Genomic DNA, 23,096 nt, shown 5'->3' with positions numbered 1-23,096 from the left:
CTAAGACAGGGTGTGGGCCAGCTGCTGAGTTACTTTAGGTACAGGACACAAGAAGACAGGGTTTTCCTGGGAAACAAAGTATGGCCATCTTTCTACTGTATTTGGGCATGTAGGTGACACTGCTTCCAACTTCTAGATAACCATCCTCTCGGGAATAGTGAGAGTAACATATGGTTCAAGAATAGGGAGGTGATGGGCACTGGTCCTTTGGGCTGTGCAGTTATATCAGATAACTGCCACATACATAGTGCCTACTGTGCAGTGTCAGCCACCATGCTAAGTGAGAGAGGTGCAGTTCTCAATGCTTGCAACAGCCTGTGAAGTAGTGAGGTGCCTACTGATTAATATCATCTTCATTTTACAGAGGAAGACTCTAAGTATTTGCCTAAGTCGGAGCTAGAATTCAACCCCAGATACTGGCTCCAGAGTCTGTTTGCAAACATCATGTTCTCCTCCCCCTCCACCTCCCCCAACCCGTGTGTATGAGGGGCCCGGGGAGAGTGACAGTAATAACGACCTACTTTTTTAACTCCTTAAGCTTGCTCAAGATATAATTTACTTACTTTAATTTAAAGCAAAGATGGAAACAGCACAGAGCCTTCTTGCCCTGCAAAAGGAAGGAGTGCTTTCTAAGTGGATGGAGACCAAAGCAGCCAAGCTGCCTTGCAGTTTAGCTGAGGCAGGGTTTAGAAATGGCATGAACAGTGCCTGCATTAGGGGATGGCATGGTGTGCTGAGTGCCAGCAGAGGAGATAGTCAGACATGTTTAGAGATATAAACACTCTCTCTCTAAATTTAAGCCCTTGCTGCTTTAGTGCACAGAAGTGGTGAACCCTAAATTGTGAACTCTAACCTCCTGAGCTAGAAGCCTGGAGTAAGAAAGACCCACCTAACCCTCTTGCAGTTCCTAGTCATCAGCCACTGAGGGAGGCCAGAGGCTGTTGACTCCAGCCCTCTTGCCTGCCAACAATAGGAACTGTCTTGCAGGAAGAACTCTGCATGTTGTTCTACCCAGCAAGTTGAGTTAAATAGTCACGATAAACTAATATCTCTAAGCCTTAGAGACTAGCCTGCCTACCTTCACTGATAATGTGGTGCAGCATTATTGCACCAAAGGGTGGTGAGAAGTCCTAGAGTAGATTTTTAGAAAGGGTAACTACAGTGTGCCATTTAAAGAACTAAGGCTGGTGAACTAACAAGATGGTTCAGCTTCTCATTACCAAGCCTAATGGCCTGAGTTCTAGCCTCAATCACACATAGTCCTCTGACAGCCACACATGTCCCCCCACCCCACTAAACAAACAGATAGGCACATTTTAAAAGAGGTAAAACTAGGTAGGTAGGTACTGTAGAGGAAGAAGAACTAAGATCCTGTTCTTCCATCCCAGTCTCATCATTGTTGAGCCAAAAAAGCAGACCACTCCCTGTAGAGATTTTCTCTAATAGGAACTTTAAGACCTTGTCAATCATCTACATTGCAAGCTTCCCAGTCCATGGCTGGGAGGAAGCCAGCTTTCTCACTGGAAACACACCATTGTACCTCCTTTCATCTTTCTCCTGTAGCTGCCACCCTTGTGGGATTCTGCAGTCTCTCTCTGCCACTGTCCTGGGAATCCAGAAGCTGTGTGTGCACTCCTGAGAATCCAGCACAGACGGAGCTCCTGCTATCAGAATTGTGGTCGGGCTTTAGGCAGTAGCAGAGCTGGTTGGGATGGAAAGTAAACAGCTCTTTGTGGAAGAAGAAAACACAGAGGGATCTGTAGGAAGCCCCTTTTTAGCTGCTTATTAGCATGGAAAGAAACACATTCTTGATAGCCAATAGGAACCTCAAGGAGAAACCACATTTGGCTTGAGAGTCGGGAGACCCGGCATTAGTGCCACCTCTCCCACCGTCACCATGACCTTGGATATGTCTTTCCATTTCTGTGGAGCTCAGTTTCCTTGACCAGAAAATATTTTTTAAAATTAGACTAAGTAATTTTCATGGCCTTAAGAATTCTGTAATGAAAAGTCTGTAATTCCATCTACTCAGCCACAGTCTCTCCTCTAATGTGTTGCTATAACTACCCCTGAAGAGCTACCAACCCACGTTCCACTCCCAGGTAACCAGCCTTCCAGCTTGGCCAGCCAGGCTTGAGAATGAGTCATTAACACAGCCTTAGAGCCTCACTTCAATGCTCCTGAGGCTCTTCTGACAAACTGTCCCAAGCGCCTGCTTAGGGGAGGCTCTACCCCAGCAAAGGAGGGCTACTTCTCCAGCTGCCATAGCAGCACCAGGCTAGAGGACAGGCCCAGTTGGGAAAGAGCTGCCCTTGAAATGCCAAGGATACTTTTGCCTAGGGTCCCCCTTCTTACCCTCCCACCACCATCCCTTCAGGTTCCTTCCAGAAAGCAGTTCTCCCTCAGGTTCTAAGACTGGAATATGCTCATCCCCAGGACACAGGCATTCCTTTAGGATTCCTCCCCTTTCTCTACCTCTGTCCTCAGACCTTTGTTTACCCCAAGACCCCCTCGTCATTGCAGTCACTGCATAATTTCTGGCTTTCCAGACAGCTGCCGAAAAAGGGGGTGTGAGGAAATCAGCGCCCCACCTTGTGGTGCTGAGGCAGCAATGTTGTTAGCACTTGCCTCAGAGTATAGACCCAGGAAGCTGTTCTCAGCAGCCTGAGTTGTGTCGTGTAGCACTAGGGAACCGAATCATTTCTTGAGTGTTCATCTGGTCCTAGCCAAGTCCCACCCTTTGCTCTGCTGCAGTTTTCTTTCTGTATTAGAGGCAGAGTGCTAAGAGGACAGAGAACCAACCGTTGCTGCCTATACTGTAAGTGCACACTGGCGCGTGTTACCTTAGGCACTGATAGCCAGAAATGGTCATTTCTTAACCAACTGCTGCAAAGTGCTACCTGCTTCTTTCCCTCCTTAGTGCCAGATAGATCACACCCACTCAGACCTCATCCCTGCATGAGGATAAATATATACTGAAGAGGGTCCATGTTCATAGAGCCTCCCTGGAAGTCATTGCTTGTGAACCTTAAGAGCCAGACCCCCACCTCCTCCAAAACACATCTGACTATTTAGCACTGGAGGCAGGTGGGGGAGAGGTAACACTGCCTGTGGGGATTTGCAGGCAACTACATTACCACTGCAGCCCCCTTAAATCCAAGCCTCCCAGGTCCTTGGGTTGAGCTGGTACTGCCTGACCATCAGGTTCTGCTGAGGTGGCGGTTCACTTCTGGCCAGGTCCCAGGAACTGAGGCTGACCCATTTCCCCTGCTTTTCCAGGGCGTGGGGAATTTGGTTATATCCCCAACAAAGCCAGGGACTAACACACTTAGCTGGTGGAAGATGCACTGGAGTCGGGGTGCATTTATTTAAACTAAAGAAAGGTGGTTGACAGCTTTTAGCATTTTCCCACACTTTAAAAAAATGAACATTGTCTCCCTCCCCAACATCGTGCCTCTTCCCTCCCCCCAACCCCTTTATTTAAATATAAATGACTCGGCCAATGCTTGTAAGACTGTAGAGGTTCAGGGTCTTCTTATTCAATTTAACCCTTTGGGGACATTGAATTAAAAATTGAACAATATTTATTAAAATACAAAAATACACTTTTCTCACATTACAATCAGTGTTCTTTTGTTGGCATTCCCCCCACCCGTACCACCCCCTTCAAATCTGAACCCTTTATTTCCTCTTAAAGCTAAAATAATAACTGAAAGTTACATCATTAAATGGACCAGAATAACAGATCTTGCCCCCTGCTTCCAGCTCTACTGGAGGTAGGCCTAGGGGAGGGAAGCTTCCCTCCATGGTGCCCCATTCAACAGGACTCCATGCAGAAGTCATTTGTGTGTGCCCGCTGGTCACTGGATTTCACGTCTCTCCCCCCTCCCCCAGAAACATCCTGGTTGGCAAAGGCATCTTGAAATTGAGCCTGGGCCCTTTTTAGCTCTCCTTTTTTCCTCTCTACTCATGTTCTGCCCCCACTCCATCACCACAACTAGTTGGCATCAGCTGTAATAATCCCTAATGAATCAGCATTTAGAATAGTCACCAAATCCCAAGCATGAGAAAAGCTTCCACTCCCCTAAGTTCCCCCCACTCCCAGCCTCTCCTCCTCCTCTACCTTAAAACAAACAAGATCTTGTTTGAAAAATCAAAAAATGTCATCATTGTCTACAATCATTTGTCAGATACCCGGAACAACAGGTGGACACGCACAATGCTAATTTATGGCCTCCTGTGAATCATTCCCTCTGCTGCTCTGCCTCGCTCCTTCCCCGGAGCCGCACCCCCTTCAGGCCACCTCCTCCCGGGAAACCCTGAATAGACACATGCCTTGCAGAGTGGGTTATGCCCGACTGCAAGAGTGTGGTGCAGTGTGGAAGCATCTGACTAGAGCTACGGCAGCTCCCTTCCTCCTGAGCTGCCCTGTAGCGTTGTCAGGGGAGATACATGCAAGTCTTAGGGCACAAACCCAAAGGATTTGTGCACATGGACAAAGAAATAACCCCTTTAAGGATTCATTTGAATTTGGGTGGTTTTCCTACTTAAAATATATTTACAGATCTATCTTCCCCTTTGCCTCTGAAGGAAAAAAATTATTGCCTCTCAACATTTTGGCACAGTACAAATTTATGATGCTTTTTTAAATTTTTTTTATAAGATAGATCTGTAAAGACGGCTCTCAGCTTAAGAAAGATGTCTGTAGAAATGGTATTCCTATATCCTTGAAGCATCTTCTAAAAAAGGACAGATACGATCTGCCCTTCCTCCCCAGCAGCCCACACCCTGCCTCTCTGGGGTGTTGGTTGTTCTGGCTTGTTCTGGCTGAGCGGTTCCCACCTTACGCCAGTTGACTTGAGGCTCCTACCCACAGCATGGCCAAGATCCCCTTCCCTCTCCTTTAAATAGAACTTACAAGTTAGAAAATAGTTGTGTTTTGATTTTTTCTTTTTAAATTTTAATATAATCTTTTTTAACCAGCCCATAGATTTAATATATAAGCATATACAAGAAAAAGTCTCTCCCCACTCTGTACAAAAGTTGCTCTTTTTGTGCATTCTATTGCATTTGATAAGTTTTTTGAGGGAGGGGAGTCATATTTGAGTTTCCTGTACCTTGTCCTTGGTATGGGTCTGAATTATATAAGGTTCAGAGATAGTGGTGACTGTGGGGTGCAGAGAGTTCCCCAGGCTGTTTTCTGTCCAGTGGGCCCCATGTGCTGGTTTGTAGGTGTTGTAGTTAATATGGTCATGTATTGTGGGCAACACTACTGCCCCCTCACCTGATACAGCCGATGGAGCTGCTGCTGTTGCTGCAGATGCTGCTGCTGGGATGTCTTCATCCACCTGGATAATCTCTACTGTCCGGGCAGCTGTGACTGTACTCCGTTGCTGGTGCCGCTTGCGAAGTTTATAGAAGACGATCAACATGGCAGCAGCCAGGAGGGTCACGGCCACAAAGCAGCCAATGATGATCTTGGTGGTCTTCATGACTTCATCCAGGCTGGTCTGCATCTTGTCAGTGGTGTCTGTCGAGGGCACTGGCACCTGCTTGGGCACACGGGTGGTCTGAATGAGCACCGTGGTAGAGGTGGTATATGCCGGCTGGTAACCAGTGGATGTGGTGGGAACAGGCTTGTACTTTCGTGTTATGTCCTCAGGCGAGATCTCTGTGGTCTCCACTGTTACTGTGGTGAAGAAGCTGAAGTTGGGAGTATTGAGCTCGGCCGAGCTCACATTGAGGTAGGCCGAGGCATTGGAGTTGCCTGCCACATTGGTCACCATGCATGTGTATACTCCAGTGTCTATGAGCAGCACACGAGAAAAGTTCAAGGTGCCATCATTAAGAACAGAGATCCGTGGGTGCCGGGAGGCGTGGCTGAGCACTGTCCCATTGGGCAGCAACCACTTCACAGAGGACATAGGGGGAGTCCGACACTTAAGTTCTGCCATCCGATCCTCAGAGATATTGAGGTCCCGGGGTGCATCCATGATGAAGGGGGCAGAGCACTGGAAGGAGGCCTGGTCCACCTCCACCAGGTAACGGCCTCGCATGTGCATGGGAGCATGACAGCGGCCACAGCAGGTGGAATTGGTGGGAATATACTCCCGAAGCCACCAAGCCAGCCACAGAATATCACAATCACAGTTCCAAGGATTGTGATGTAGGTGCAACTCCACTAGGTATCTCAGGGGAGTGAAGAGGTCATGGGGCAAAGATGAAAGGTTATTGTGGGCCAAGTTGAGTTCCACAAGGGAGGCCAGCCCATCAAAAGCATTTCGCTCAATCAAGCTGACTTGTGAGTTCATCACCCACAGCTTCTTGAGGGAGCTAAGGCCATGGAAGGACCCAGGCCTGATCTCAGGAAAGTGGTTCCCTGACATCTCAAGCTCCTCCAGCCCCACTAGGGGTGTAAGATTGGGCATATCCTTAATATTGCACATGCCCAAGTTCAGGTACTTGAGGTTGAACAGCCCCTCAAAAGCCCCCTCAGAGATATACTCCAGCTTTTTGAGCTCCCCCAAATCCAGCCGCATGAGGGAGGGCACCCGGTTGAAGGCATAAGAGGGGATGCTTTCAATGGGGTTGTTGCGAAGCCAGAGCTCCCGCAGCTTGGACAGGTACTCAAAGGCCCCACTGGGGATGACAGTCAGCCAGTTGTCAAACAGTTCCAGGGTGTTGAGACTGGCGAGGCCATTGAAGGCCCCCACCTCTATCTGCCTGATGGAGTTCCTGCCCAGCTGCAGGACCTCCAGGTGGTGGAGGTGCCTGAAGGTGTCGGCCTGAATCATCTGGATGTTGTTTTCCATGAGGTTGAGATAGCGGGTGTTGGAAGGAATACCCTGCGGGACCTCAGAGAGTCCCCGGCGGGTGCACACCACCTTGCTGAACTGGTTACTGCAGGAACAGACGGAGGGGCAGTTCTGGGGCCCGGCTGAAGCGGCAGCAGCGATGGCCGCACACAGAAGCCACACTTGCGCCGTGAGGTAGACGACGGGAAGCAGGACGGCATTCCAGGTGTGGTGCACAGTTACCTGCCACAAGAGCCTCATGGTGTGGCACGTTCATAATTCACCATCGCCTGGGATTTTGGCTTGGAAAAGAGAACCAGCCTTACCCCGGCTTAAGTGAGCTAGGAGCTCCTCTTTCCATCTGGAGAAGGAGGTGGGGAGGGGGCGATTAGAGAGGAGCAGGTCGGCCTAGAAAAATCCTGCCAAACTACAGAGCGGCCCCTCGTCCACCAGCCCACCCCCAAGGCCAGCCCATAGAAAGCTAAGACTTTCTCTCCCACGTTGCAACCATCCCCACCCAATTCGCTGTCACCTACCTCGGAAGGAAAGCAGGAAAGAATTAGCGCCTTGTCCTTAAGCTTTCTCCACCGGAGCCGGGTACATCGTTCCCATTCTGACTTTAGTTTTAATTAACAAAGGGGGAAGTAGTGGGGGCAGGGAGGGCAGAGGGGAGGGGAGGGGAGGGGTGGGGGAGACAAAATGGCTTCTAGTAAATCCGGAGCCGGCGAAGCCGTGGAGTTGAGGCGCGCCAGGGAGAGCCAAGGCCCGGCGGGCTATGCAGGTGCATGCCCCCCCGAGAGCCCGAGGAGCGGCGCCACCAGCGCTTCCCTGCTTTGTCCTTGGACCCTGGCACCAGCTCGCTCCAGCCGCGGGGGAAGGCGCTTCATCGCCAAAGTGTGTCTCCGGCGCCCCCAGCCCTCTCCCTGGGCTGCCGCGGGGGATGGGGGTGCGGGGGCGCCCCGAAGCCGCCCAGGCCGCGCTCCCCGGCTGCTGCGCTGCTCTCCACTCCGCTTTCCCGGCGTCGGCCTCCCGGAACTGGCGGCAGCTGATTGCAGTCGTGAGCTCGCGGGGCTGCGAGAGAGTTAAGAGGTGTTCGCTGCGCCTTCGCCCTCCCTAGGCACACACCCCCTTTCTCCTCGCCTCTTCTCTCGGAAGGGTTAAAAAGACAAAAACTGGGCTCAGTTCTCCAGTTCCGCCGTCTGCTGGCGCGAGGAGCGGTAATCCGTCCAGCCCCGGAGGGGCAGCGGCGTGGACGTGGCGTCGGGACCCGGTCCGCGAGCGGAGGAGCGCGCGGCGCCCGCGGTCGCGCCCGCACCGCAGGCCCCTTCAGGGAGTCCGGGGGCGGGCGCGGGTCCGGCGGCGGCGGCCGCAGCCCCCGGCAACGCGCAAGCGCCCGCCGCCGCCCGCCACTGCTGGGCTCCCGGCGCGCCGCCGGCCCCGGCTTTGTGCGGAGAGTGCGAGTTCGCCGCTGGGGCTCCAGGAGCCTTCAGCGGCCGAGCTGCCAGCGGACTGCTGCAGCGGCAGGAGCGCTGGCGACGGCAGCGTGAGCAGTGGGGGTCGCGGCTGCAGGAAACGCTCCGGAGCCCGGGAACATGGTCCCCGCTGGCTAGCGACGGCGGCGGCGGCGGCAGCAACGGGGCCCCTGCGCTCGGCTCCCACCGTCTCCTCCTCGCGCCGGGCTCGCGGTGTTGCAGGCGGCAGCCACGCAGACTGCTCTCTCATCCTTTTGTCCTTCAGTCAGAACGTGAATGTACTGCTGACGCATACTGTTCTGGGGAGAAGATTAGCGTGATGCAGTGCTCTTATGTATTAACACTGCTCCCCCTCCGCCACCTGCCCTCAAGGGGTTAACGCCGCGCCTTCCAGCGCGCGCCGGCCCGCGCCGCGCAGCCCCGAGTCGCGGAGGGCTGCCTGCCTTCCTGGCTTCTTCCTTCCTTCCTTCCCTCCCTCCTTCCTTCCTTCCTTTCTTCCTTCCTTCCTCCCTCCTTGCTCCCCATCCCCCTCCCCCCTCCCCGGCAGCTTCCTCCCTGCCCCCTCCAGACGATCGGAGCGGCCCGGGCGGGCTAGCGGGCGAGCGAGTCGGAGTGAGCGTCAAGTGAGGGGCCGCGCGCTAGTCGCAGGCGTTCGCAGCTATTTTGGTCAGGTCGGAGCGAGTGGCTGGAGGGCCCCTGATAGGCTGAAGCGGTGTAGGGCTGCAGCGGGAGACTGCGCGGCCGCCACCCGGGCCACCCAGCACCCTCCTCCGGCCCTGGACTGCTTGGGCTCAGGGGCCCGGGTGCAGCGGCCCTCGGTGGGGCTGCTGCAGTTGGCCGATCTCCTACGAGCGCCCGCGTCATCCGCACCCCCGCTGAATGCTGACGGGGTGCCTGGCTGCGCGGCCAGGAGTTTGGATCTGCAGGATGGTGGGGACTCAGGGGCGGGCAGCTGGGACGCAAAGGCTGCGTTGAGTCAGAAGACCACGAGCCTAAGCTTCGCCTTGCTCTGTGCCTGTCCTTCCAGTCCTCTCCCTCCCCCGGCTGTAACTGGGGCTTTAAATGATAGTTTTCTTAATGAGGGCTGTGGGGGCGGGAAACAGTGGAAAGAAAGACCAAATTGAAGGAGCTGAGGGAATGACAACCCGGGAAGGATTGAGGTGAGCTCCCAGAACCCATGGCGCAACCCACGGTTCATTCATGGAGCTGCAGCCTTGCCGCCTCCCTGTCGCCCCCTTTCCTTCCCCGGGATGCAGGGACCAGAAAGGTGCTTTATGTCTTCTGCCCCTTGAGCTGCATCAGCCCCTCTCTCTCTGGGACTCCCTGAGCTGCCTAGCAGCTTGCCACAGCAGTTTGCTGGAAAGGGAGTTCTGGCCCCTATACCTGCTTTGACAGGCTGATGTAAAAACGTAGGTCAGCATTTACTAACCCATTCCTCCCGTAAAAGAACCTCCTTTCTCAGCCATGTGAGGGTGAAACAATCTATTAGGTTAGCACTGTGATGCAGGTCCAGCAGAATAAGACATGGGTTTACTATCTATCCCCTCCTTCCAGCCTCATCTCTTGATAACAACCCCTTACCGTCCTGTTATCTAACAAGCATGCTTGTTTAACTCCATTGTTCCCAGGTGGGCTGTTGCTTAAGAGTGAGGAAGCCAGGATTTCCCAACTTTCTGAACTCCAGCATAGCCATAAACTCATTATTATCAGCTGCCCAAAAAATCTAAACCTTCAAGTCCTGGAGAGTTCCAGTGTGGGCAACTTAGTGTCCCCATCCTTCACCAAGACCTTATAGCTTACATTTACTGTCAAGGAAAAACATAAACATATTTCTGAGCCCTTACTTTATGATTCATTTTATGAATGGGTAAAGTGTGTGTGTGTGTGTGTGTGTGTGTGTGTGTGAGAGAGAGAGAGAGAGAGAGACACACACACACACACACACACACACACACACACACACGTCACATTAAGTTGTAGCACTAGGACTTGAACCCTGGCAGGCCTCACACAGATTGATGTCAGGAACTTGGGTATGGAAATGATTCCTCAAAATACTGTTCCAGAGGAGTGAAGTCAAATTTTACCCACCCACTCAGCGGTGTTTGTGTATCCACCATTTTAAGAATTTGTGTGTCTGTTCTGGTGAAATCTTTCCCCCAGTGAAATGATTGCCCGATGTTGTCTCCATTTTCCAGGTGAAAGCAATTAGCTCAGGCAAACAATACTTGGTTACAGTCCTATTGCCAGATAGTGACAGTCGGCTTTTCAATCTTCAGTTCATGAGACCAGTGATTGTATCCACTGCACAGGCTAATGGTGAGGCAAGAGTGGGGAGAGACCTCACATTCAGTGAAGGGTGTAGTAGAGATCAGAGAGTCCTGTACACTTGAGAGGCCAAGGGGAGAAGTGAGACGTCGAGGTGAGTCACACCCTCCTGCTCAGGTCCAGTTCCATTTGGCTCTGTTGTAGTTCTTTCTCTTTTACCCCTTGGAGACAGGGTGTCATTTGAAAGCCCAGACTGGCCTTGAACTCGTGGTAGTTCTTTGGCCTTTAAAGTGCTGGAATTGCAGGCTTTGAGCCTCCAAGTGGCTCCCATTCTCCGCACTCTTCATTGAAGGCCCCTGTGTAAGCTGGACACCACTATCTTGTGGGCCAGGAAGTGTGGACCTGGAACCCCAGGGATCTGGGGGCAAGGTCTCTGTCCTTTCCACAGCTGCCACTAAGTAGGGAGAATGCTGAGATACTGGAGAAGCCTCACCAGGGTCTGCGTGGCCCGTTGGAGTATGGGGCCCCTCCTTCCTTGGGCAGAAGAGGGGCTCTGCCTGAACTGGTTTCCTGCCTGTGTAGACAAACTCAGCCCCATCTGTTCAGCTCCAGGCCCAGCAAATGACAGCTGCCCCCACCCCACCCCCACACTGTGACATAGGTAGGACGGTAGGCTGAGTTGGATAAAAACCACTGCACAGGAATGAGCTTATCTCCCAGTAAATGCGGCTGCTGTGGATGAAGGCAAATGTTTCCAAATTCAGGGGAGCTCACATGGGACTGCTTTGCCCTGTGTGGGCCAGCTGGGCCAGAAAAGTTCCTTGAACCTAGAGAGTAGACTAAGGAAGAGGCTGTGGTGCCTGCAGGACACAGTCCTGCGGCCTCTAGATAAACCGAGTCCTCCCTGGGCCGCTTTGCCCCTCACAGCTGACAGTGCTGGCTGGGAGAGTGGTGCTACCAAGAGATTAAGAACGAGGCGGCTTGCACTTAAGTAGGAGGGACGCTGGGCTCAGAATACCGTCAGTTTTCACACAGACACACTGTTAAGAGTGCCGGAGAGAGCTCAAGAGGCTGGGAAGGCCTGGGTCAGAAGCTCAGTTTTGAAGAATGGGCCTTGTACTGAGGTTGGGATACCTGAGTTCTGGTTGATTTTTTTTTTCCCTGTTGCTGTTAGACATAATGAGTCATAAAGTAAATCTTGATTTCTTCATTTATGAAATCAAGGAAATAGACTAGAAAGTTCCTTTCAGTTCCCATAGTCTGTGGTTCTCACTCCTTTCCAGACAGGCAGCTTTGGGAAGAAGGTTGATCCTTTGGGATTGGAACCCAGCCTTAGAGATGGGCCATGAAGTTGAGGAGAAAATGTTTCCTTCAGTTTAATCTAGACTTCCACAGGACTGGAGCAGAGCTGGTCACTAAAAGGGCTCATAGATCACAGAATGTTCACTTTTAAAGACTCCTTAAGAGATGATCTTGTCTGGTGGTGGTGATGCATGTCTTTAATCCCTGTGCTCAGGAGGCAGAGGCAGGCAGATCTCTGTGAGTTCGAGGCCACCTGGTCTACAGAGTGAGTTCTAAGACAGCCAGGGCTGTTACACAAAGAAACCCTGTGGGGGTGGGGGGAAAATCATCTTGATTTGGCCTATCACTTTACTGATGTTAAGCTCAGAAAGACACAATGACTTAACTAGTCATAATACTAGTTACTATCAAAGTCTGTCCCTTCTGAGCTCAGTCCCTCTGTCAAGATGTTGTATGTGGCTTATTGGCCTTTAAACGCTGGGCTTGAAGATATCCCCAAATGCTGCACTGTATTCTTTGTAAACAAACATGTTATATTGTGCTGGTTTGTGGCTTTGATAGTGCTGGTATGCCATCCCAATGACTTGGATCTCCAATAAGAAGCCAAAGGACTAGTCACATAGAGGAGCCCAGGACTGTCAGGCCAGCCCCCCTCCCTACTCTGGTAATGCTGCTGTCCCTGAGGCATTATCCTAAGCAGCCACTAGATGTCCACAATGCCTCATAGGGTTTGCCAGGAATAGCAGGCTACCATCTTGCTTCCAGTATGCCTTTGGGTCCCTTCTGGGGAAGTCCAACAAGAACAGAATGAAAGTAAGGGAGAGGGCAGGGGAGTGGGGCTTCAGAGACAGGAAGAAGGAAGGAAGAACAATATGAAAATTGTTCTCCAAAGAGACAAGGAAAGATCACCTCCTCCTGTCCAGTGCAGTGAACACAAGGAATCTTGTGCTTCTCATCCACTTCCTCTCAGGTGCAAATACCTGTCTAGGATCATCTGGTCACGGAGGTTTCCAGCCATTGTAAAAGGAGGTTCATTTTTCTTGCTTGTGATCTCATAGTGAGGCTATGCTGTCACTGCCCACAATCATAAATAGATGGCTTTGTTTCCTTGACTGGATGATTCAGGGCAACACAGATGCCCTGAAAGTTACTTGTTTTTCCTAGTGCCCCAGATTCCACTGTTGTTTTCTCTAAAATCTCTGCTCTTTTAGAGAAAGTCGAGGTGGGGGGTTAAAACTAAGGAAGGAAAGGAAGGAAGGAAGGAAGGAAGGAAGGAAGGAAGGAAGGAAGGAAGGAAGGAAGGAAGGAAGGAGGCTAGGAACATAGCTTGGTGGTAGACCTCTAGATTGGCATGCTCAATCAGTGCATTAGATTCAGTGCCCAGTATCAAAGGTGGCAGGGGTTGGGGACACTTCACAGGGCCTATCAAGAGCAATTTTCTAAAACTTCAGCTGAAATAAGACAAAGTGGCTAATAACATTTACAAAGAACTGGCCTTGTGAAGTAGCTCAGACCTACCTGGCATTCTGGGTTCCCTCCGCAGCATTGCACTAACTGGGTATGATGGAACGCATCTAAAACTCAGCATTCAGAAGGTAAAGGCAGGAGGATCAGGAGTTTAGGTCATCCTCAGCTATATAGCAAGTTTGAGGCCAGCCTGGGATATATGAGATGCTATCTCAAAGGGGATGGGAATTACAAGGAGCTATACAGAGGCCTCTTTTTCTGCTGAGACTAGTTGCCCAGACTGGTGGCTTCTTTGTGGGCAGGCTTCCAAACTGTAGTGAAGAGACAGCCTCCTGACCGCTAGCTGCCTCTCCCTCCCTTTCTTGGGAAAGTGAGCTTAGGTGTCATTCTTGCCACAGCCAAATATATGGGCCAGCACTCCAAAGGGTCCTGTGGAGCACCTATAAAAACCCCTCCCTGCTTTGCAGGTATTCTGACCCCAGGGGTTTACCATCTTTAATTAACCATATCAGCAATAATAATTTAGTAACGTTTTCAGGGTGTATAGGTACTTATGCTGTTAACACATACAGCTCTGTGAGCAAAAACCATTAGATTTCTCCATTTGTTGGGTAGATTTAAATTTTGTTTTGGTTACTGAAGTAAAGCGTGACTTAATTTCTGTGGCAGCCATAACACATTTCCACATAGTCAATAGCTTCAAACAACAAATTTTCTTGGAGATCTAGAAGCTCAAAATCTAGCAAGGCTTTGTTCCTTCAAGAACCTTGACTGGTCTGGACCTCAGGGTCCCTTGCCTTGTCAGGGTCTCACTTCTGGCTCTGCCTCCATGATCACATTGTCTCATTTTCTTCTCTTCCTTGTCTGTAATTTAGCCATTTCTAGTTGGATTTAGGGACCACCAGGATAATCAAGTACCAACTAGGTCATGAATTAGGGGTCCACACCTACAATCAATTGCTTCACAGATGCACATGTGATGTCATGCATGTACCCAAACTTCAAAATACATTACATGCTGTGTGTGTGTGTGTGTGTGTGTGTGTGTGTGTGTGTGTGTGTGTGTGTGTATCTGTGTGTACTCCTCTAGCAAGCATTAGAACACGGTGGTGGCTATGAAGTATCTCTGGAATCAGACAAACGAACTTAAATCTAGATCTGCTTCTTACTACAAATATGTAGTTCTTTATAAAAAAGCCTCAGATTTTTCAAGTGTAAAGTAGTTAACTTATTCTGTCATACTGGGCTGCAAGCAAATTTTGGAATCCATGGCTGGTCTCAGTAAATTGTAATAATAGCATCTATTGTTTTTAAATATGGGAGCTAATATAGAAAAGAATTTTTTGGTCTAATTTTTGAGTGAATTCTCTTTCCATTATCTTTTTATTATTTAGGATCACTTGCTCTTGGCATTGTTCCTAATTTAGAACTTCTAATTCTTCATTCATGGTACAAAGTGGTTTTTACTATTTCTAAGAGTTAATGCTTTTTTGAGATCTGATTTCACTGTATAGACCTAGCTGGCCTAGAACTCACTGTGTAGACCAGGCTGGCCTCAAACTCCCAAAGATATGCCTGCCTCTGCCTCAGCAAGTGCCACCACACCTAGCAGTTAATACTTTAAAAAAAAAATTTTAGTTAATTTTAGACTTTGAGACAGATCGAAATATTACCAAATTATCATGTACTCTGCCTAGCTTACCAGTATATCAGCATCTCATGTGACCACAGAACTTACATTCAGAATTGCTGAAGTAATCTCTGCTAGGCATGGGTTACCATGCCATTTATAATCTATTCTCCATAGCAACTAAAGTGATCTTGGTGACATTACATCAGATTATGTTATTGATTTACTTAACATGTTCCATTTGCCTCGTAAATTGAATAGCAACCAAACTGCTTACCACAGCTCCTCAGCCTTCATCCTTTCCCTTCAACCTCTGAGCTGACATTTTGTCAAACTCCTCCATACTCCCAGCATAACAGTTACACTGGTTGTCATCTGCTGGAACATTCTTAACTTGATTCTCTCCTTTGGGATTTTGCTGTCCTCAACCTAGGTTGTTCTTCCCCACACCCCTTAGGCTAGCTTCTTGAGCTGGTCTCCCAACAGAGACTTAAAGTGACCTACCAGGCTTAATCACATTAACCAGTTTCATCAACTTTATACCATGTTCAGAGATGATCTTGTTTGTATATTTGTTAGTGTGTTCATTGTATACCCTCATGGAAGCACAATATTGGTCCTTCTTTGTCGTTCTCATCTCTTGATCACTGTAGTGAATAATTATCTCAGAACTAGAAGTCTGGGTCCATGAGAAAGAGCTCAGACCCCTCCCCCAATGGATATCATTAGTCCTAACTCTGCTCCATTATCTGAGAAAGTAAGTGAAAATTTGTCGGCTTTGTTTTCTCGTTGGCAAGAAAAATTAAAGAGGGCCTGGTCATCTCAAGGTTTCTCCAGTTCTCCATTTTGACTTTCTAGTTCCTGCTGAGAGATTTCTAAGACACTTTTCTGGAGGCAGCACAAAGACATGCAGGTTCCTGGCACTGTGACTGTGTGAGGAGGGAGCTGAAGAATGGGCACAGGTGTAGACATACCTGTACTCGCATCTGCATGTGCCTGTCATTTGCAGTTCTGCTAAAGTGCATTTTCTGCTAGGGAGTGAGGGCTGTTGAGCCTGAAATAGAGAACACCAGGACAGTGAGATCAAATGCTTTGAAAGTGGCTGTGCCAACGCTTTCTGCTAATTAAAGAATGTTAGGACAGTCACCACTAGCAGCAGTAAAGGGCGCCCCATTACTTCCCTCTATGGCAAGTTGGGTAAATTTAAAGGCAGCTATAAATACCCCACTGAGCTCCTGAGCTTAAGCGCAGTTGGGACTGGGTGAAGAGTCCTCCCTTTCTGTCTCCTTCCCTCCCTTCTGTCCCTTCACTAATAGCTGTCAGTCCCTAAATCTTGTGTGACAGCAGAATCAACAATTCCATCAACAGACTCTTCATTTAACTGAAAGCACTCCAGAGGAGGTACCAAACAACTTGAGTGTCAAGCCGGACTGGGAGCCCAGGCTCTCAGGCCCCCTGGTCCTTCTGTGTTGTCTTTGACTCTTTTCCTTTTGCCTAGAGGGGACATGTTTCATCCGTTCCCTCCACCATGGGTGTTTTTAAGGAAAACAAAGTCACTAGACATAAGGCCACTCTCCAAGGAATATTCTAGGAGCCCTTACTAAGAATTCAGTATTTAGAATGTGTGAGTAAGTGGGAACATAATTTCTACATTGAGTCTCTGCAATCTTGGGCTAATTTTAAGAGGTCTGGTCAAATTTGGAACTTCCCTGTTTTTACTCTCTTCGTCTTGGCCGGCTGGATCCTCTTGTGTCGTTTCTTGTGGCTCTTCCTCACCTACAAGCCATTTTTTTCTACCCCTTCAGTTTATGGAACAGCGCCATGTCACTGCTCCTTTCTCTCTGCCAACCTCCTTGATTTGTTTGCTTTCTTTGTAGACCATCATTTCTGGCCATCAAGCTGCTTTATATAATTAATTCATCAATTGTTTTTAGTCCTACCCTGCCAGCTTTTGCTATAGCTAGGATTTTCCGAATTCCAAATGGCCAGACTTCAGTTTGTCATTCTGTACCTACTTAGCAACTTGGGTTCCTCTACCAGGTATTCATTGGCCCATCCTAGGGACTTGAGGGAGAGAATCGAATACGTACACTTTGGGGCTAAAGTGATCTCCGTCTCTGTGGTGAGCACTGTGTCCTGGCATTAACCAGAGGAGGGGCGCTGGTGCTAAGTGGCCAAGGGGTGCGGCACTGGGAATGCCAGAACCAGCCACACCACTGGCTTCCCCATGAGTCATCAAATGAGCTATGGGTGGGCTGGCTGGCACCCAGGTTCCTGGATGCTGCGTCCCTTTTCTATGATAGGAGCTTCTGGGGGAGTTGGATTTACTTGGCATTCAGCCTGCTCTCAGTCCACATTTTCACAATGCAGCTTTCACCTGCAAATGCTGCCAGCCGACTTGCCTTTATGTTTAGAGGCTGTGGGTGTTGATGGGTGCTGTGGGTGCTGATGTTGAATGACCAGAGCTAGGGTCCTCAACTCCTCATTCACGTTGACACAGGTTGGAGTGCTGATTGGTTAGCTGGTTTGTCCATATATGTGTTTTCTCCTATTTACTTACTGCCTCTTATCACAATTTCTGGATTTGACCAGAGCCAATAGGTAGATTTATTTCTTCTTAATTAAGGCTAGCGTGACTCTTGAAATTTATTATCTCCCACCCCAAAATAGTATCCCCCACCAGCCAAAGGTGTTATAAGTGAGAAGCACATAGGAACATTTTGTCTTGGACTATTTACAATGTTCTGTAAAGGACACCAGACTGAGGTGGTTTTGTTTCTAGTGAGCAGACTGAAGTCCCAGTTCTACTGCTCCTAGTTGAGGGAGCCTGGCTGGGGGAGCCTCTTTCTGTGCCTCCTTCTTGGTAACTGTGGCTAGTTTGTGGGGCAGACCAGTGAGACTGCTTGATTGGTATTCTGTGCACGGGCGCTGAAAAAAGCCCAGGAGGAATTCTGCCAGCCAATAACTCTGAAAGGGCTCTTTGTGCAAATGAGCAGCGTGTGAGCTGGACAGGGCTCTCTCCCTCCCCCGCCAGTGTCCTCTCTGGCCAGGCAACTTGGTGGTGCTTTGGCGCTGGCGTAGAGCACTTAGGGATCCCTCCCCAAAGAGAAACCATCTTGGGATCCCAGACACACAGAGCAACTTGAGACCTGTCCTTCCTGCCTGGTTCTGGCAGTCTGCCTCCAAGTGCCAGTCAGTGGGATCTATTCAGGGCTGTGTCTACATAGACGAGGGTCAGGAAGTAAAGAAAGGAGGTAAATGTGAACAGACCAACCACCAGCAAAGTAGGGACATTCCGCTTCTCTCTCTGGTGGAATCCCTAGAGCCCTGAGGGGATGGAGCCACACTGCGCATGAGCTTCCTTCTGTGCTGGCCCATCACTTTCCTCCAGCAAGAGGACCTGAGCCATTTGATTTCCTAATCATCTAAAGCTGCCTGAAAAGGGAAAGAAATAAGACCCTGTGTGCCTGTATGGCTGACAGCTGCCGAATAAGACTCCATCAGACTAATACCACGAAGCATCCTGGTGCTGGAGACGCTAACACAGACAGGCCACAGACACCAATGATTCCCCAGCCCCATGCGTAATGCCTCTCGGAGAGTTGACCCCTGCCACTGCCGTCCCCACCAGACACTGTCTCTTCTCACATTCTTGGTTATTAATGAGTTTTCGAAACACAAGCTTGACTCACTTGCTTTTGTGAACGAGACCATTCTTATTAAGTATTGTTTTCTAGGAAGGAAAAGAATTAAATGGGTGTTGAAGGATATTCTACAGTCTCACAATCGCATTAGCCTAGAAGACGAAGGGCTGACCAGTGAGGGGTGGTTCTGAGTGGTTGGCTTCCTGCAGGTCTCTCAATTGCCTCTCCATCTGATCTCTTCCTGAGACAGCCACAGAAGGTGGCTTCATTTTGTCTGCTCAGGGGGCCCACCTGGGAACTGACGCCCTCTGTCTCTGAACCCCCACTTCACATTACTGGTTTTCTCATACAAGCCTCACTTTTCAGAAGTTGCTACTTCTGTATATCTCATTTACCTTAGGTATTTTGAATGTGTTGCTCAAGGTCCCAGGCTAAATGAGTGAGCTGGAGCGATGGGTGGAGGAGCGGTGGGTGGTGGAGGGGTGGACGGCTCCATGGATAAAATGACTACTGTGCAAACATGATGACCCAAGATTGGATCCCCAGAATTCACATAAAACCTGGGTGGAAATGGTGACCTGTCTCTAATCTCAATGTGGAGAGCAAAGAAAATCCTCTGAGCATCCTGGCTGGCCAGACTGGTTGAATTGGTGAGCTTCAGGCTCATTGGGAGACCTTGTCTCAATATAGAGGTAGAGAGCAATAGAGGAAGATAACTAATGTCAACCCTGGGGTTTCACATGCACCCACAGAGAAGAGCACACATACACACAACCCACCTGCCAAAAAAAAAAAAAAAGTCTTGTAGTTCATCGTAAGCACTGCTACACTGTCAGTAGAATGGGCATTACATAGGACAATGTCATAAGACAAGTTTCTCCTTTTCTACCTGATCAAATTCCCTCATTTTTTTTTTCTTGAAGCCACCAAGAGAGGGGTAGGGTAGAGCAGAGAAGAGGGAAAATCTACAGGCATAAGGTGAAGGCAGGCGGGAAATCCAAGGAGAGAGACAGGAAAGAGAAAGGTAGAGTCTGGAGAAAGATGCCAGCCTGATGCCCAAGGAACAACATACTAACAGACCAGTAAGCCATGTGGCAAAACATAGATTAATAGAAGTGAGTTAATTTAAGATATAAGAGCTAGCTAGCAAAAGGCCTGTCATAGACCATACAGTTTATAAATAATATTAAGCCTCTGTGTGATTATTTTATAAGCATCTGCAGTACCATGGGGCTGGGCAGGACCAGAGAAAACTTAGGGCTACAGGTGGGCTGTCTTATAACAAAAGCTAGCAGAGTAGGGCTCCTTGCATTGGCTTATGTTTCTCTTTCCTGAGCAGTGTCTGCTCCCAGAAAGGAGCAAAGATGGCGTCCTAGTCAAAGCCCCTCCTGTCAAGGTACTTGGAGGAGAAAACCCAAGAAAATGTTCCCACTTGCCTGAAGGAAATAGCTTGTCCAGACCCAGCTCCTATCTTTAAGATTTGTATGTCCCCGTGTCTCTGCCCCCATGTGGTCGGGCAGCTTTGCCGCCTGGGCAAGCACAGAAAGAAAAATGTATTCAGGCCCATCCACACAGGGGCAGGCAGGCTCCCAGAGAAGCAGAGTTTGTAGACTATGCCAGCCTGCTGCTTCCCAAAGGCCTTTATCCCTGCACTAGGTCAGGTGGGCAACAAATCTGAAACAGTGCCTTGAAAGCTTGTTTCTGCAGAACGTTCTGCATGGACCCCGTGCATTTACAGCCCAGCCCTTAAACGCCTTCCTTGTTTTCAGCTTGCTGGAATCACTCACTGTTTTTATTTATGCCAAAGATGACCATTAGAAAAGGTTTCAGAATTTTAGAAAGAGCTGTCTTCCCCTTCTCCTCTCCTGTCCCTTTTGTCCCTGCTCTTCCATTCGCAGACAACTGGAGAGACTCTTCCCAAAGATGGTTAGGATGGGGACAATAGACAGATGTTGGTCAGCAAGTCCAGAGTAACAGCGGGTGACGAAGTCCTGGGGCTCTTGACTGTAGTTCACAATGATGCATTGTATGTTTCTTTGTCTACTGTGTGTATGTGTGACAGGGGCATGCATGCCATGGAGAACATGTAGAGATCAGAGGGCCACATTGAGGAGTCAGTTCTCCCCTTCTCCGTCATGTGGGTTCCAGGATGGAGTTCACGTTGACAGGCTCTGCTGGCAAGTGCTTTATCTCCTCCTCAGCCACCCCACCAGCCACACTGTTTATTTCAGAATGTAAAGTGACAGATAGGCTTGTTACCCTGATTTGATCATTATACAGTGTGTGTATATATCAAAACAAATATGAGCAATTATGTATCCATTAAGCTAAATTTTTAAAATACAAACCAGAAAAAGAAGCTTTTTGAAAGAGGAGATGGCTTTGCTGACATATCTAGAGGTCTCCCATGCATCTGCTCCTTTAGTTTTTTCCAGGTGGTTAGTGTGGATTGTATCTGTGTCTGTATTGATGGATCTCATTGGGTTGTTATGTGCATTTGTCTCGGAGGCCTGCTAATGCCATTTGAGTTTCTGAAATCCTGATTTTGTAAATCCATTTGTGTCCTGGGTTTAGCTCCCGATTACAGGATTAGCAGAGATTATAGGGTCTGTCTGATGTCTTCTCCAAGCTTTCTATCTGATTTATGGCTATGAAGTGAGAAATTTGAACACTGATAGAAAGGAAACTAAGGGCAGATATAGGCTGCTGGAGAAAAACAAAAAAAAAGGTGCTCTTGGGAAGAACTGGAGTGGGGCCGGCCTTGGGATTTGGATCAGAACCAGTTAAGAACATGAAACCTTGGCTTGTTGACTGACACGTGACTTCACAGCTGTGCCAAGTTGCCCACTCCCTCCTCCTCCCCCCACCCTCCGCAGCTGCCCCTAGAATGGAGGGTGGAGGTCTGAGCTGAGCACCAGCCCTTTGGGTGGCATCCTTTGCTAAGAGCTGTCCCTGTCCTCAGCAGTCCTGTGGCCTCTCCCTTGTCAGTTCTCATTAGACAGGCCTTCCCCTCCACACTGCAGAGCCTGAGAGGCTGGAAAGAAGGGCAGATAGGAGTTAGGGCACAACATCCTCTGCTGCTCCTGCTAGTGCCTGCGTCTTGTTTCGGGGTTGAAAGGTCATCTATAACTGTTAAAAATTCATGGGTCACATTCAGCTGTTTTAGGCAAGTGAGAAAACTCTGAAGCAGCGGTGATAATGAGGATTATCGTGTTACATGTGAAGTCAGTCTCAAGTACAGCAGCTCCAGGACGTGCCAGTTTTCCAGAAATATGGCCCCGGGATCCAGCTCCTTAGTGCTTTCCCTCTTTCTAGTTTGCAGTGATCACAGGTGTCTTTCTCGGCTGCAAGATCGTTGCCATAGCTCCAGGCATTTCATGCTTGTACACCAATTTCCAAAGTCGGGAAAGATACAGATTCCTATTTTATGTTTGTTTGTCTGTCTGTCTGTTTTAATCAAAACAAAACCCTTCCCTACAAGCCTTTTACATCTATATCATCTAGACCTGATGACATGCCCAAAACCAATATGTGGGATCACAAGGGAACTCTCCTACCCCACCCAGTGAGTGGCTGCAGTATATAGCTTCGATGGGTTTACATAGGAAAAACGTATCTTTATTATATTAACTGTAACTAAGACCTAACATTTCATTTAAATATGAATATAAGCAGCAAATCATAGTAAAACCAATGTAGCTATGACTCTTGTTGCTCTTTTGAAATTGTGGCAGTTTGGGGAGGAACTGGAGAGGTGGCTCAATGGTTAAAGCTGATATTCCAGAAAACCAGGGTTCGATTCCCAACACCTATATAGTCACTCCCAACTGACTGTAATTCCAATCCTGGAGAATCCCATACCTTCTTCTGGCCTCTGCAGGCACCAGCCATGCATGTGGCACACAGACATGCATGCAGGCAACAACATCCATACACATAAATAAAAATAAAGGAAAAAAAGTTAAGAAATTATAGTGGGTTTGGGACCTACTGTAAAATCTTGTTACTTAGCGCATTGGTAAAGAAGTGAATGTACTTACTATATTTGGATTTGGGTGGATTTTTAGAAAGCATTTTAATAACTCTGTATATTTGTGCCCTCTGTGTATTTGACTTTCCTATGTATGTTAGAACTTTCCTCTCTGTATGTCTGTGAAAGGACCATGGCACATAACTGAAACCAGTCAGTGTTTCCCTAATCCACATTCAAGGGGAGATGACCAAGTCCTGCACACGGGGAGGAAAGGAGAAAGTGGCTGTGGGTTCGTGACCAGTGGACCTTTGTGTAGTGTCACAGAATCTGGTAGCCTACCTAAGTGCCATCTGCACGGTTCCCTTGCTGCCACCAGCTGTTAGTTCCTTAATATTTTCATTTAAAATCACTCCAGTCTTTCTAAAATAATTTTTATTTCCTTAAATAGAAAAATGTCACTTATCTTAAATGAAAGAAAACCTTTTTTAAAAGCAAATACAGTGCATAGAATAAAGGAGCGTATTACTGGATTCTGGCAATCCCATT

The 23,096-nt window shown here is 48.8% G+C and overlaps 2 protein-coding genes across 2 annotated transcripts in view; one reads left to right on the top strand and one right to left on the bottom strand.

Moving 5' to 3' along the window:
- Positions 1–23,096, top strand: part of Snd1 (staphylococcal nuclease and tudor domain containing 1) — a 422,881-nt gene that overhangs the window by 357,736 nt on the left and 42,049 nt on the right. The window lies entirely within an intron of this gene.
- Lrrc4 (leucine rich repeat containing 4) lies at positions 3,562–8,759 on the bottom strand. The gene is made up of 2 exons (XM_036180524.1): positions 7,331–8,759; positions 3,562–7,155 (listed from the first exon to the last, which is right to left on the bottom strand). The coding sequence occupies exon 2, from the start codon at positions 7,053–7,055 to the stop codon at positions 5,097–5,099; it is 1,959 nt and encodes a 652-aa protein (XP_036036417.1). The 5' UTR covers positions 7,056–7,155; positions 7,331–8,759; the 3' UTR covers positions 3,562–5,096.

The sequence above is a fragment of the Onychomys torridus genome, chromosome 3, assembly GCF_903995425.1.
Source record: "Onychomys torridus chromosome 3, mOncTor1.1, whole genome shotgun sequence".
Classification (NCBI taxonomy): domain Eukaryota; kingdom Metazoa; phylum Chordata; class Mammalia; order Rodentia; family Cricetidae; genus Onychomys; species Onychomys torridus.
This window is presented reverse-complemented; position numbering and strand designations above follow the sequence as displayed.